This window comes from Rhinopithecus roxellana, chromosome 17 (assembly GCF_007565055.1).
Source record: "Rhinopithecus roxellana isolate Shanxi Qingling chromosome 17, ASM756505v1, whole genome shotgun sequence".
Taxonomy (NCBI): domain Eukaryota; kingdom Metazoa; phylum Chordata; class Mammalia; order Primates; family Cercopithecidae; genus Rhinopithecus; species Rhinopithecus roxellana.
Window position 1 is genome coordinate 7,940,241 of NC_044565.1, and position 11,019 is coordinate 7,951,259.

General features: G+C 47.2%; 1 protein-coding gene across 1 annotated transcript; it reads right to left on the minus strand.

Moving 5' to 3' along the window:
* Positions 1 to 1,987: 1,987 nt before the first annotated feature.
* FABP1 (fatty acid binding protein 1) lies at positions 1,988 to 8,833 on the minus strand. Its single transcript, XM_010378430.1, has 4 exons — positions 8,658 to 8,833; positions 6,884 to 7,056; positions 3,795 to 3,887; positions 1,988 to 2,111 (listed from the first exon to the last, which is right to left on the minus strand). The coding sequence occupies exons 1-4, from the start codon at positions 8,722 to 8,724 to the stop codon at positions 2,061 to 2,063; spliced, it is 384 nt and encodes a 127-aa protein (XP_010376732.1). The 5' UTR covers positions 8,725 to 8,833; the 3' UTR covers positions 1,988 to 2,060.
* Between the last annotated feature and the right edge of the window lie 2,186 nt (positions 8,834 to 11,019).

Below are 11,019 nucleotides of genomic sequence, written 5' to 3' on the forward strand. Positions count from 1 at the left end.
CTTCTTACTGAAGTAATATCATTCTCTAAAGGCAGACTGAAACTCTTTCCTTCAGTCTGCCTTAGTTCTCCAAACAATGGATCTGTTTTTTCCCTAACGCTCCACTCCAGGTGAGAGAAGGAGAGCAAATATATGGAGAAAATAATAGTGCAAGGCACAAACTGCGTTGCAAAGACTGGTCCAGATAAAATGGCAGAGAGGGAAAGAGTACTTTCAGCTGAGCAGTTTGGGAAGACATCTCAAAGCAAGTGGTGCTTGAATTGTGAGGGGAATGGGAGGTTGTTTAGTTTGATTAGAATGTATATTACAGGCTAAAAGAGGTTGGACAGGCTATGATTGCAGGAATCGGCATCCTACAGTTAACAGGCCAAATCTGGCTGCTACCTGTTTCCATACAAGGTACAAACTAATAATGGTTTCCACATGTTTAAATGGTGGAAAAAATTAAAAGAAGAGTAATAGTTTATTACTATACTATATAATAGATGTACAAGTTATATGAAATTGAAATTTCAGTGCTGATAGAGTTTTGTTGGAACACAGCCACATTATTTGGCTGTGGCTGCTTTCGCACTGCAGTGGCAGAATTAAGTACTTGTGACAGAGACCAAATGGCCCGCAGAGCTGAGGAAATGTATTCTCCAGATCTTTACAGAAAAAGGTTGCTGACCCATGATATAGGGACTTGGATGCCAGGTTTAGGAGTGTGACTCTTATGTGCTGGGCAATGAGATAGGACACATTATGGTTGGTGGTGTGTTTAAGGAGTAGGATGCTGTTGTGGTCTGGAGATCTGCAGGTGAGAGTGGGGCAGGGAGGTGCTACAGGTAGCCTGGGAAACAATCCAAGTAACAAGTAATAATTTCAACTCTAGAAGTGGGAAGAGAAGAGGGGGAATGTGAACGATTCAGTCATTCATCAAGGCTTACTGTGGTCTGCATACAGTTCTGGGTGCCGAAACGTCTTATGAAGGTAGAAATGGCAGCTCTGAGGGATATGAGTACTATTATTAGTTTGCTAGGACTGCCATTGTACCACAAACTGGGAGGCTTAAACAATAGAAATGTATTATCTCGCAATTCTGGAGGCCGTTAACCTAAGATCAAGGTGACGGCAGGGCCATGGCCCCTCTGAAGGAGTCAGGGAAGGATCTGGTCCAGGACTGTCTCTCAGCTTCGAACAGTTCCTTGATTTGTGGCAGCATAGCTCTAGTCTTCACATGGACACCCTCCATGTGCATGTCTCTGTGTCCAAATTTCCCCCTTTTATAAGGACGCCAGACATAGTGGATTAGGGGCCCACCCTACTTCAGTATGACATTGTAATTAATTACATTTGCAATGACCTTATTTCCAAATGAGGTCACATTCCAAGATACTGGGGGTCTAGGACTTCAACATATAAATTTTGGGGGAATGCAATTCAACCCCTAACAGTTTGGCATGAAGTGGTATTGAAGGGACTCCTCCCCTTCCCCTACCTTCTGCCCCTGCCCATAGCATGGAGGGAACTTCCACTGAGCCTCCTCTGTCCACTTCTGGTACCTCTCACTAAGCCCCTTGCTCAGCCTCCCACAGGAGGAAAGGTTTATTTGGTGGGTCAGTGCTGACCTTTTGCACCTGTCTGCTGGTGGGCTGGTACTGTGGCTGTGCTTGTGGGTATAGCTCTCCTTTTCTGCCCAGTCTTCCTGCTCCCTTGAGAGAGCCACCCAAGGACAGCCCACTGCACATCCTCTGGCTCCAGCTCCTTGCCCATGTGCCTGACTGGGAAAGGGCATTCCAGGGCCTTCCTGCAGCTCTAGCCACACCTGGCTTTCCTGGCAGATACACCTGAGTGGGCAGCATGGGTTTTGTGTTCAGGGAATTACTCTTCGGATTTGACCTAGTAGTGTGGATCACGTGGATTATCAACATTTATGAAAATATATTTATGAAAATATGGTGAGCAATAGCACCATCAATGAAAAGGCATTGAGGAGAAAAGACAGTTTTTTTTTAAAAACAAAGTTCACTTTATTACATGAATTTTACGTACTAAGATAATATGAAATGCAGACTTGTTTAAATTCTCTTGCTGCTTCTCTTGAAGACAATGTCGCCCAATGTCATGGTCTGAAAGCCAGAAGAGAAATTATGAAGTGTTCATCTGATGTTGTATTGTAAAAAACAAAATTAAGCTTAAAAAACAGCACCAAATATGTTGGCATATGAAACAATTCAAAAATTCATCTGGTTTCCTGTAGGACCAGAGGAAGGGTTGGCAATGTTTTCCAAAATCCTATGCCAAGTCTTTATCACTTCTCCTCCTCACCTGGAAAGTCCTCCTGCCTTTGACTCAATTCTTTTCTACATCAGTGACTGTTATAGCAAGACCATCCAAACCAGCCCAATCCAATCTCTCAAAGTTTCATTGAGTACCTACTATGCACTAAATACATGTTGAGCACCAAGGATATATGCACATGGACACAACTAGGCGCACAGCCTGGAAGGCAGTGAGTAGCACATAATTGTCCTCCTGGAGCTGTGAAGCTTATAAAAACAGTGGATGCATCAGCTTTTGAGTTTTTAAGGATGTTCCCTCCACCCCTGCCAGTTCTCTTGAATAAGACTGCTGGAATGACATACCATGTCATCAGGGTGAAAAGGAGCCCCTTAGCTTCAGCAGCAATGCAATGGTTTCTGCTTGATGGGTTCAAGCCCTGGATTTACCATTTATTAGCTGATGACTTGGATAGGTCAACCTGTCTATTGAATCCCTCATCCAGCCTCCCTTGAAGAAGACAGGAGGATTAGGTGAGATGGAGTCTATCAAAGGGTGTTGGCCAGGACTTACTGCAGGACGGCTCATCTCCTGCTCCCCTGCCCTCCTGGGAATGTGCTGGGGTGGAGGGGGAAACTGCAGACTGGATGGGTAATGCTCACACTCTTTCTAGTTTAAGAATTTTTCCGGCCAGGTGCGGTGGCTCACGCCTGTAATCCCAGCACTTTGGGAGGCCGAGGCGGGTGGATCACGAGGTCAGGAGATCGAGACTATCCTGGCTAATACGGTGAAATGCCGTCTCTACTAAAAATACAAAAAGTTAGCCAGGTGTGGTGGTGGGCGCCTGTAGTCCCAGCTACACGGGAGGCTGAGACAGGAGAATGGCGTGAACCCGGGAGGCGGACCTTGCAGTGAGCCGTGATGGTGCCACTGCACTCCAGCCTGGGCGATGAGCAAGACTCCATCTCAAAAAAAAAAAAAGAATTTTTCCATTTGAACAGAGTGATGATGACAGCCTCCTTAGGCAGTGTTCTGTTGTATGTGACTCCCTAAAAATATACTGGTGGCAAAGAAGAGTCAGGGGGACATACCTGCAGGAGAAACACTGCACTATTCCTCCCCTACCCCCAAATAGGGTATAGGATGTGGCTGGCAGCCAGGCATCAAGGCTGACTGCATAACTGGACTGTGCCAGGCTTGTCAGGTGCCATAATATCACCATGAATGGGATTCTGTTTATAAACGCTAAAAGGGCAAAGGCATTTATGAAGCACTGTGGGCGTGCGGGGCAGGTGGAGGCCTCTGTGGCTGCTTGGTTAGTGCTGAGCAGAAAGGATTAGTGATAATATGTGTAAACTGCCTGGGACATTGTGGATCCGCAGTAAGTGCTGGCAGATACTGACCATAGGAAAGAAGTTTAGGGGTTGGAGGGTGGAGGGGTGGCATTAGGGTACGTGAACCTCTCCCCATGCTTCACCTCCCCTCTCCCCTCAAGCACGGGGAGCCACAGGCTCAGAGCACCACCAACTTACACTGGTGATTATGTCGCCGTTGAGTTCGGTCACAGACTTGATGTTTTTGAAAGTTGTCACCAGTTTATTGTCACCTTCCAACTGAACCACTGCCTGCAGGGAACAGAGAGATGGCCTGTGAGAAAAGGGTGGTGGGGGGCAAGAGCCTCGCTAATGAAGTTGCTTCTTCTGCACAGGTCTCAGCTCATAACAACTGAAATGTTCTGGTTCCTATGATTCCAAGCCTGCAGTTCTCTGGCTCCAAATAGAAGTGACGTGCATTTAAGAACTAAATAAAGTGAACAGGCAACCTACAGAATGGGAGAAAATTTTTGCAATCTACTTATCTGACAAAGGGCTAATATCCAGAACTTGCAAAGAACTCAAACAAAATTACAAGAAAAAAACAAACAACCCCATCGAAAAGTGGGCAAAGAATATGAACAGACATTTCTCAAAAGAAGACATTCATACAGCCAACAGACACGTGAAAAAATGCTCGTCATCACTGGGCATCAGAGAAATGCAAATCAAAATCACAATGAGATAACATCTCACACCAGTTAGAATGGCCATCATTAAAAAGTCAGGAAACAACAGGTGCTGGAGAGGATGTGGAGAAATAGGAACACTTTTACACTGTTGGTGGCATTGTAAACTAGTTCAACCATTGTGGAAAACAGTGTGGCAATTCCTCAAGGATCTAGAACTAGCAATACCATATGACCCAGCCATCCCATTACTGGGTGTATACCCAAAGGATTATAAATCATGCTGCTATAAAGACACATGCACATGTATGTTTATTGCAGCACTATTCACAATAGCAAAGCCTTAGAATCAACCCAAATGTCCATCAGTGACAGACTGGATTAAGAAAATGTGGCACATATACACCATGGAATATTATGCAGCCATAAAAAAGGATGAGTTTGTGTCCTTTGTAAGGACATGGATGCAACTGGAAACCATCATTCTCAGCAAACTATCGCAAGAACAGAAAGCCAAACACCACATGTTCTCACTCATAGGTGGGAATTGAACAATGAGATCACTTGGACATGGGAAGGGGAACATCACCCACCAGGGCCTATTGTGGGGAGGGGGGAGGGGCGAGGGGTGGCATTGGGAGTTATACCTGATGTAAATGACGAGTTGATGGGTGCTGACGAGTTGATGGGTGCAGCACACCAACATGGCACATGTATACATATGTAACAAACCTGCACGTTGTGCACATGTACCCTAGAACTGAAAGTATTAAAAAAAAAAAAAAAAAAAGGCCAGGCGCGGTGGCTCAAGCCTGTAATCCCAGCACTTTGGGAGGCCGAGACGGGCGGATTACAAGGTCAGGAGATCAAGACCATCCTGGCTAACCCGGTGAAACCCCGTCTCTACTAAAAAATACAAAAAATTAGCCAGGCAAGGTGGCAAGCGCCTGTAGTCCCTGCTACTCGAGAGGCTGAGGCAGGAGAATGGCGTAAACCTGGAAGGTGGAGCTTGCAGTGAGCTTAGATCCGGCCACTGTACTCCAGCCTGGGCGACAGAGCCACAGTCCGTCTCAAAAAAAAAAAAAAAAAAACACAAAACAACAACAACAACAAAAAAAAAAACTAAATAAAATGTCACGACCTCTTTTGTTAGAATTTTAATTCATGGCATGTGATCTAGAAATGAGCATGGAACACCTAAGTGGCCCCAAATACAAATGCTAAAATCAAATCAAGTAAAATCTCAATTCTCCCAAGCTAATGGAGGGAGGTAGTAGCAAAATTCAAAATATTGACCAGTAGAGAATACATCTTTTGCTTTGGTATGTATTCTTCTTCTTTGTTTTTTTTTTCTTTTCTTTCTTTTTTTTTTTTTTTAATTGAAATGAAGTCTTGTATGTTGCCCAGGCTGGTCTTGAACTCCTAGGCTCAAGCAATCCTCCCACTTCAGCCTCCCAAAGTGCTGGGATTGTAGGCATGAGCCACCTGCCCAACCAGGTATGTATTATTCTTCCCAGAACGTTAACATTTCATTTTCTGGCCTCCTTCCAAGCCCTTATACATCCTGGAAGAGATGACAGGAACCCAGCAGGGAGCCGAAGACCCTGGACAATGTTAAACATTTTGCCTCCAAAAAGAAAATTTGGAAAAGGACCATAGTTAAATCCCTTGACCATGAGCACATCAAGAATATTTTCCTCCTAAAATCATCCTGACCTGTAATGTTCTAATTGGAGAGGCAGAAAAAAAGCGTGACCAGAAGAGATAAAAAGACAAACATTCCCAGCCCAATGAACACAGCTGTCTGGGGGGAGGAGAGAAGAGGGCTGCTAAAGCATGGAGTGTTTCAGAGGGAGGAGGAGACAGGCACCCCCATTGCCGGGATCCCCCTGCCACCATCTGCCACTCACACAGCCCATACCCCACACCCCACACCCCAGCTGTCATTGCACACCTTGAGTTGTGCCCAGCAGAAGTGATGCTGCCCTGCCCACTGCCTTCAGTCTAGGGGGGTTGACTGTTCTTATTTTACAGTTTAGGGAGGTTGATTGTTCTTTATTTTACAGATGGGGTGGCTGAAGCCAGGGACTTTGTGACCACTCCTGAAGGCGGGGTCTGAGCACCTGTCTAGGGCCCTGGTATTCTGGTATTGCCAGCACTTCCTTCAATAAGTCTCTCCCTATCCTTCAAGAAGTATCTCCCAGCTCTAGGTTCAGTGAAGGCCAGTTGACTTTGGGCTCAGTTAAGGGTTTTTCACAAACTCCCACTTGCCCCACTCCTGGGCCCTGCTTACAGGACTCTTAGTGCCAGGAGCACTGGGCCTGGGAGAACCTGAGACTTAGAATCCTGCTCAATGCCTGGTTCCCCCATATCCTCTATATGGGAAAGCTCAGACTTTGGGGGCTGGAACATCCCCCAGACAATCCCTGGGAAGAGGAGAGCAGCTTCCCTATAAGATTCTTCCTTAAGAGCTGCCTTTGTCTTTCTGCTTCTCCCACAGTGGAGGTGGGTTCAGAAATGGTGTCTATGGGTGGAATTGTGAAGTTAGAGCCTTGAGGAATGAGGCCCTAGGGCCAGATTCCAAGGAAAGTTCTGACAGCAGAAGGGATGCTCTCCTACCTTGACTTTCTCCCCTGTCATTGTCTCCAGCTCACTTTCCTCCCCCACGGTGAACTCGTTTTGGATCACTTTGGACCCGGTGGTGATGGTGAACTTGAAGTGCTTCCCGTTCTGCACAATTTCCGTCACCCCCTTGATATCCTTCCCCTTCTGGATGAGCTCTTCCGGCAAACCTGGTGGAAACCATCTGAGGTTTAGAGATGGGCAAAGGTGGGAGTTTCATGACTGTGGTAGGCAGATGAGAGAAACGTTATGGCATGGAGGGGCAGAGGAGGGCACTGTGTCTTCCAAGGGGCCACAGAAACTCACTGGGGACTTGTGAGCAGCATGGGCTGTGACCTCAGGAAGGAAAGGACAGTGGCCTGGCCTGGCCTGCTGCTATCTTGCCAGTCAATTTACAAAAAGGACGCTCCTCTGGCCTGAAGAACTATTCCTCTTGTGAGTACCCTGGTTCTTGCTCACTCTCTTTCCTCATTCCCTCCTCCTTTGATGACTTTGCTCTTGGAGTGGGAGCATTTCATTCCCCATACCCTGAGTGACCAGAGAGTTGATCTTCCAAGCTAGGTCCCTCCTGGGAGTGACAGGGGAGCTATCGATAATCATGCCAGGCCAACACACCCAAAGCAGCACTGTGCCAGGCAAGCGTGTGTCCACCTCTGCAGTCAAGGCTCTGGAGGAAGACATGCCAGTAATCCCTTGCCCTGGCATAGAGCTTTACCAATTTTAGAACTTGTCCACACTGTTATACAAATTGAGGTTCACAAACATTATGTGGGTGGACAGTGAGCACAGAGGGTCCTGTTGCATGAGGGAGAGATGAGAGACACAGAGGTAGTATGAATTGCCTGCAGAAGATCCCTCTCCGGCAGTGCTGAAGGTCCTCCTCTCCTTGCCCCTGCTGTCTTCAGCACCCTTCTCATTCTTGGCACCCTCCCTTGCCACGCCACACCCTTTGCTTATAGGGCTCCCTCTGCCTGGAGCATGCTCCCTGGCCCTAGTCCCCTAGACACCTGTCTTCCAAGGCTTAGCCTGATCCTTCTCTTTACCTCCACTGAGCCATCCCTCCATGCCCTCCGTGAGCCACATCCTCCTGTACATGACCCTGGGAGGCACAGGGGTTAAAGCAGGGTCTCTGAGAATGAGTGCCTGCTTTCAATCCTAACTTAAACACTTCCTACTTGCATGACCTTGCTTGTGATTACTAAATCTTTCTAGGCTTCAATTACATCAACTGTAAAGTGGGAAAATAATGGTACCCGGCTTAGTTTTATGGTGAGGAATAGATGGGGTATTGCATATCCCATGGTCAGCACAGTTGCCTGGCAGTGTGTGCTCCATACACCTTAGGGAATGCCTTTTTACCTTTGTTTCTTCTCTTCTTTTTCCCGATAAGATAATGCCTTATTACCTTTATTATCTGTCTCCTTGATATCTATCCAGCACAGTGCTCAGTGTGTGATCAGCCTTGAATCACTGTTTGTTTGAAGAATGAATAAATGCAGGAACAGGATCACACAACGAAGTGCCAACGACATGTGGTCATCAATCCAGACCACACCCTAGTTCAGTGCTCTTTCCACTTGCCTATGGGATGGCCTTGTGCAGTGAGGACTCGCTGCAAATAACTCCAGAAGTCAGTAAAATGCCCCCTTGTTTGTGTATATAGCCTGAATCTCTCCCCCATCTCAACATTTGGACCCTAAATAGCCACTGCTGGTAGGGCCAGACCCTCATTGATGTGACCCACAGCTTTGCCTTTCAGAGCAGCACTCACCGATTGCCTTCATGAAGGATTCAAAGTTTTCCTGGCTCTGCAGTTGGTACTTGCCGGAGAAACTCATGCTGGCGATAGAGCTCCCTCTTCACGACTGACCTGCAGCTCTGCTGACCAGACTGTCCACTGTAGGTTGTTTTATAGGGGACTCCCTTCCCTTCGAATAGCGGCCAGAGGTCAGCAGCTGTTGATTCCTTTATGGCCAGGTTCAAACATTAACTCCTGAGAGCAATGGTCAATGATAAAGAACAGGATGGGCACAGCAAAGGTTTGCTGCAATTCAGCAAACATTAATGAATATCAGTCAAGCAGGAAGCCCTATGGCCCTGGGAGCCTTGAAGTGACTCTCCATACCCCATGAAATGTGTGTATATATGCATGTATGTGTATATATGCACACATGTGTGTATATATAGATGCGTGCATATGTGTTTATACATCGGTGTTTATATATACATACATGTATTATGTACATAAAGATGTGTCAATGTGCATATATGTAATACATACATATATACACATTATATGCATAAGTGTTCATATATGTCTGTACACATATACACACACGTGTGTGTGTGTGTACACACACAGAAAAATTCCAGAGAATTCCTTTGAACTCAAAACCTCACCTTATTTACATAACCTTATGATCTCTTCTCATCCCCATTATTACACAAACTTAATTTTTAGAGTTGTCATCAGCTGCTAGTGCTATTTTGAATCCTGGGAATTCCTCCTTGATGATTATAGTCTCCTCCATAGGCCTTTTTGAGGTGTTAAAGCAGTCTTTGCTAAATGGCAGGTGTAAAACATTGGAACCAGGTGTGCAGAATTGAGACACATTTTATTAGGCAGAGAAAAGGCAGGAGAAAGTCCCACCTGCCGACTTGCTCCAGCCCTGCTGAGAAGACAGGACAAGGGATCTGGGATTATGTGTAGGAAACTGGTCTCGTAGGGTTATGTATACAGCACTGGCCTTGGGGAGATGGCCCAACAGGGCTTCCAGTGGCCTTGGGATGTGCCAGTTTGTTGTGAAGCACAGAGAGGCGTGGTGCCCAATGGGTGCACATGTCCCAGTTCCTGCCACTGAGGCAGTTCTCGGCAAGCACCCCCTCACCCCCAGATTCTTTCCCGTCTTTGTCTGGACTTTGGCGTCAACCTTTTCACCTGCAGCCTCCGGCCTTCGTCCTGTGCTCCTCCTCTACTCTGTGGTTAGACAGATCATCCTGAAGCATAGGCTGGGTTGGGCCACTGCTTCAGGCATGAGCCTCGGTGGTTCCCACCACTTCAGAGGCCACAGGTCCTGGATGGCCTGGTGTCATGTGCCAGGTCACGATGGCCACCCCCAATAACACTTACATTTCCCTATTATGAGTTCTAATTTTTGGCTTGGAAAATGACTCCCATTGCCTAAACTTCTAGCAGGGCTGCCAGCCTTCAAAAGGCGACTCCAGTCTACCTTTCCATCCTTTTTCCTTCCTTCTCCCTAGGTCACAGTTCCAACCACAGGGCCAAGTGGACACATCAGGGGCGTCCATGCCACTCTCTATGCCCTCCGTGGTCTCCAGCATTTGGACATGCTGATCCAGCAAAGCACTTCATAAGTTCTCTCCTCCACCCACAGTCCCAGTGCCAGGGTCCTCCTACGGCATCCCTGACAGGTGGTATTAAGGTGTACCCTGCCAGAGAGAGGTCTCCACCTTTGGAGCGGTGTGGACAGAGAGCGCTCACTAGTGGAGTGTCCTGCCATGTAGATTCTGGCACCAGCAGACCTTTCCCTCCAGCACAGAGGGGTGCTGTGGCCCTTCCTGCTTGGCCCTCCTCTGACAGTGTCTAGGACACAGTGTCTAGGTGCCTCCCAGGCCAGGAATTGGGGCTGTCCCTGCAGCAAGCGAAGTGGGCCTGCATGCTGATAACTTATGGCATTTTATAATCACCACTACTACCTGAGCAGCGGGCAGGAAGGGGCAAGGTGGCTCAAAGAAGGATGGGCACACCCACAGTCCTTCTCTCATCTTGCTCTGAGCTTTGATTACGCATCTTTTAACATGTCTCATTGTACTGAAGGGGCCCTGGTCTCCAGGTGGGATGCTGATATTTCATTTTTGTATATGTAAGGAAGTAAAAAAATCCATTTTCTCAAGAACTGGCATGAGAATTCCTTGCGTGCGTGCGTGTGTGTATGTGTGTGTGTGTGTAAATGACTGCCTGGGAGACAGAGTGTGTGAGACCCCAGACCTCAGACCCGTGTGTCAGTGAGAGCCAAGCTGGTGAAGAGAAGGGCAGCTCCCTCATGCAGGAGACCAGGAGAGGCTGAGTGTGTCTTCCCCGCCCCTCTCCCAGACTGCAGAAAGAAGAGAGA

Bases quoted from the DNA above. Each gene is read 5' to 3' on its own strand.
- FABP1 (XM_010378430.1), bottom strand. From the start codon at position 8,724: ATGAGTTTCTCCGGCAAGTACCAACTGCAGAGCCAGGAAAACTTTGAA. The intron at 7,057-8,657 runs GTGAGTGCTGCT...GGTTTCCACCAG, and splicing joins ATCCTTCATGAAGGCAATCG to GTTTGCCGGAAGAGCTCATC. The intron at 2,112-3,794 runs GTAAGTTGGTGG...TCTGGCTTTCAG, and splicing joins ACGGCGACATAATCACCAGT to ACCATGACATTGGGCGACAT.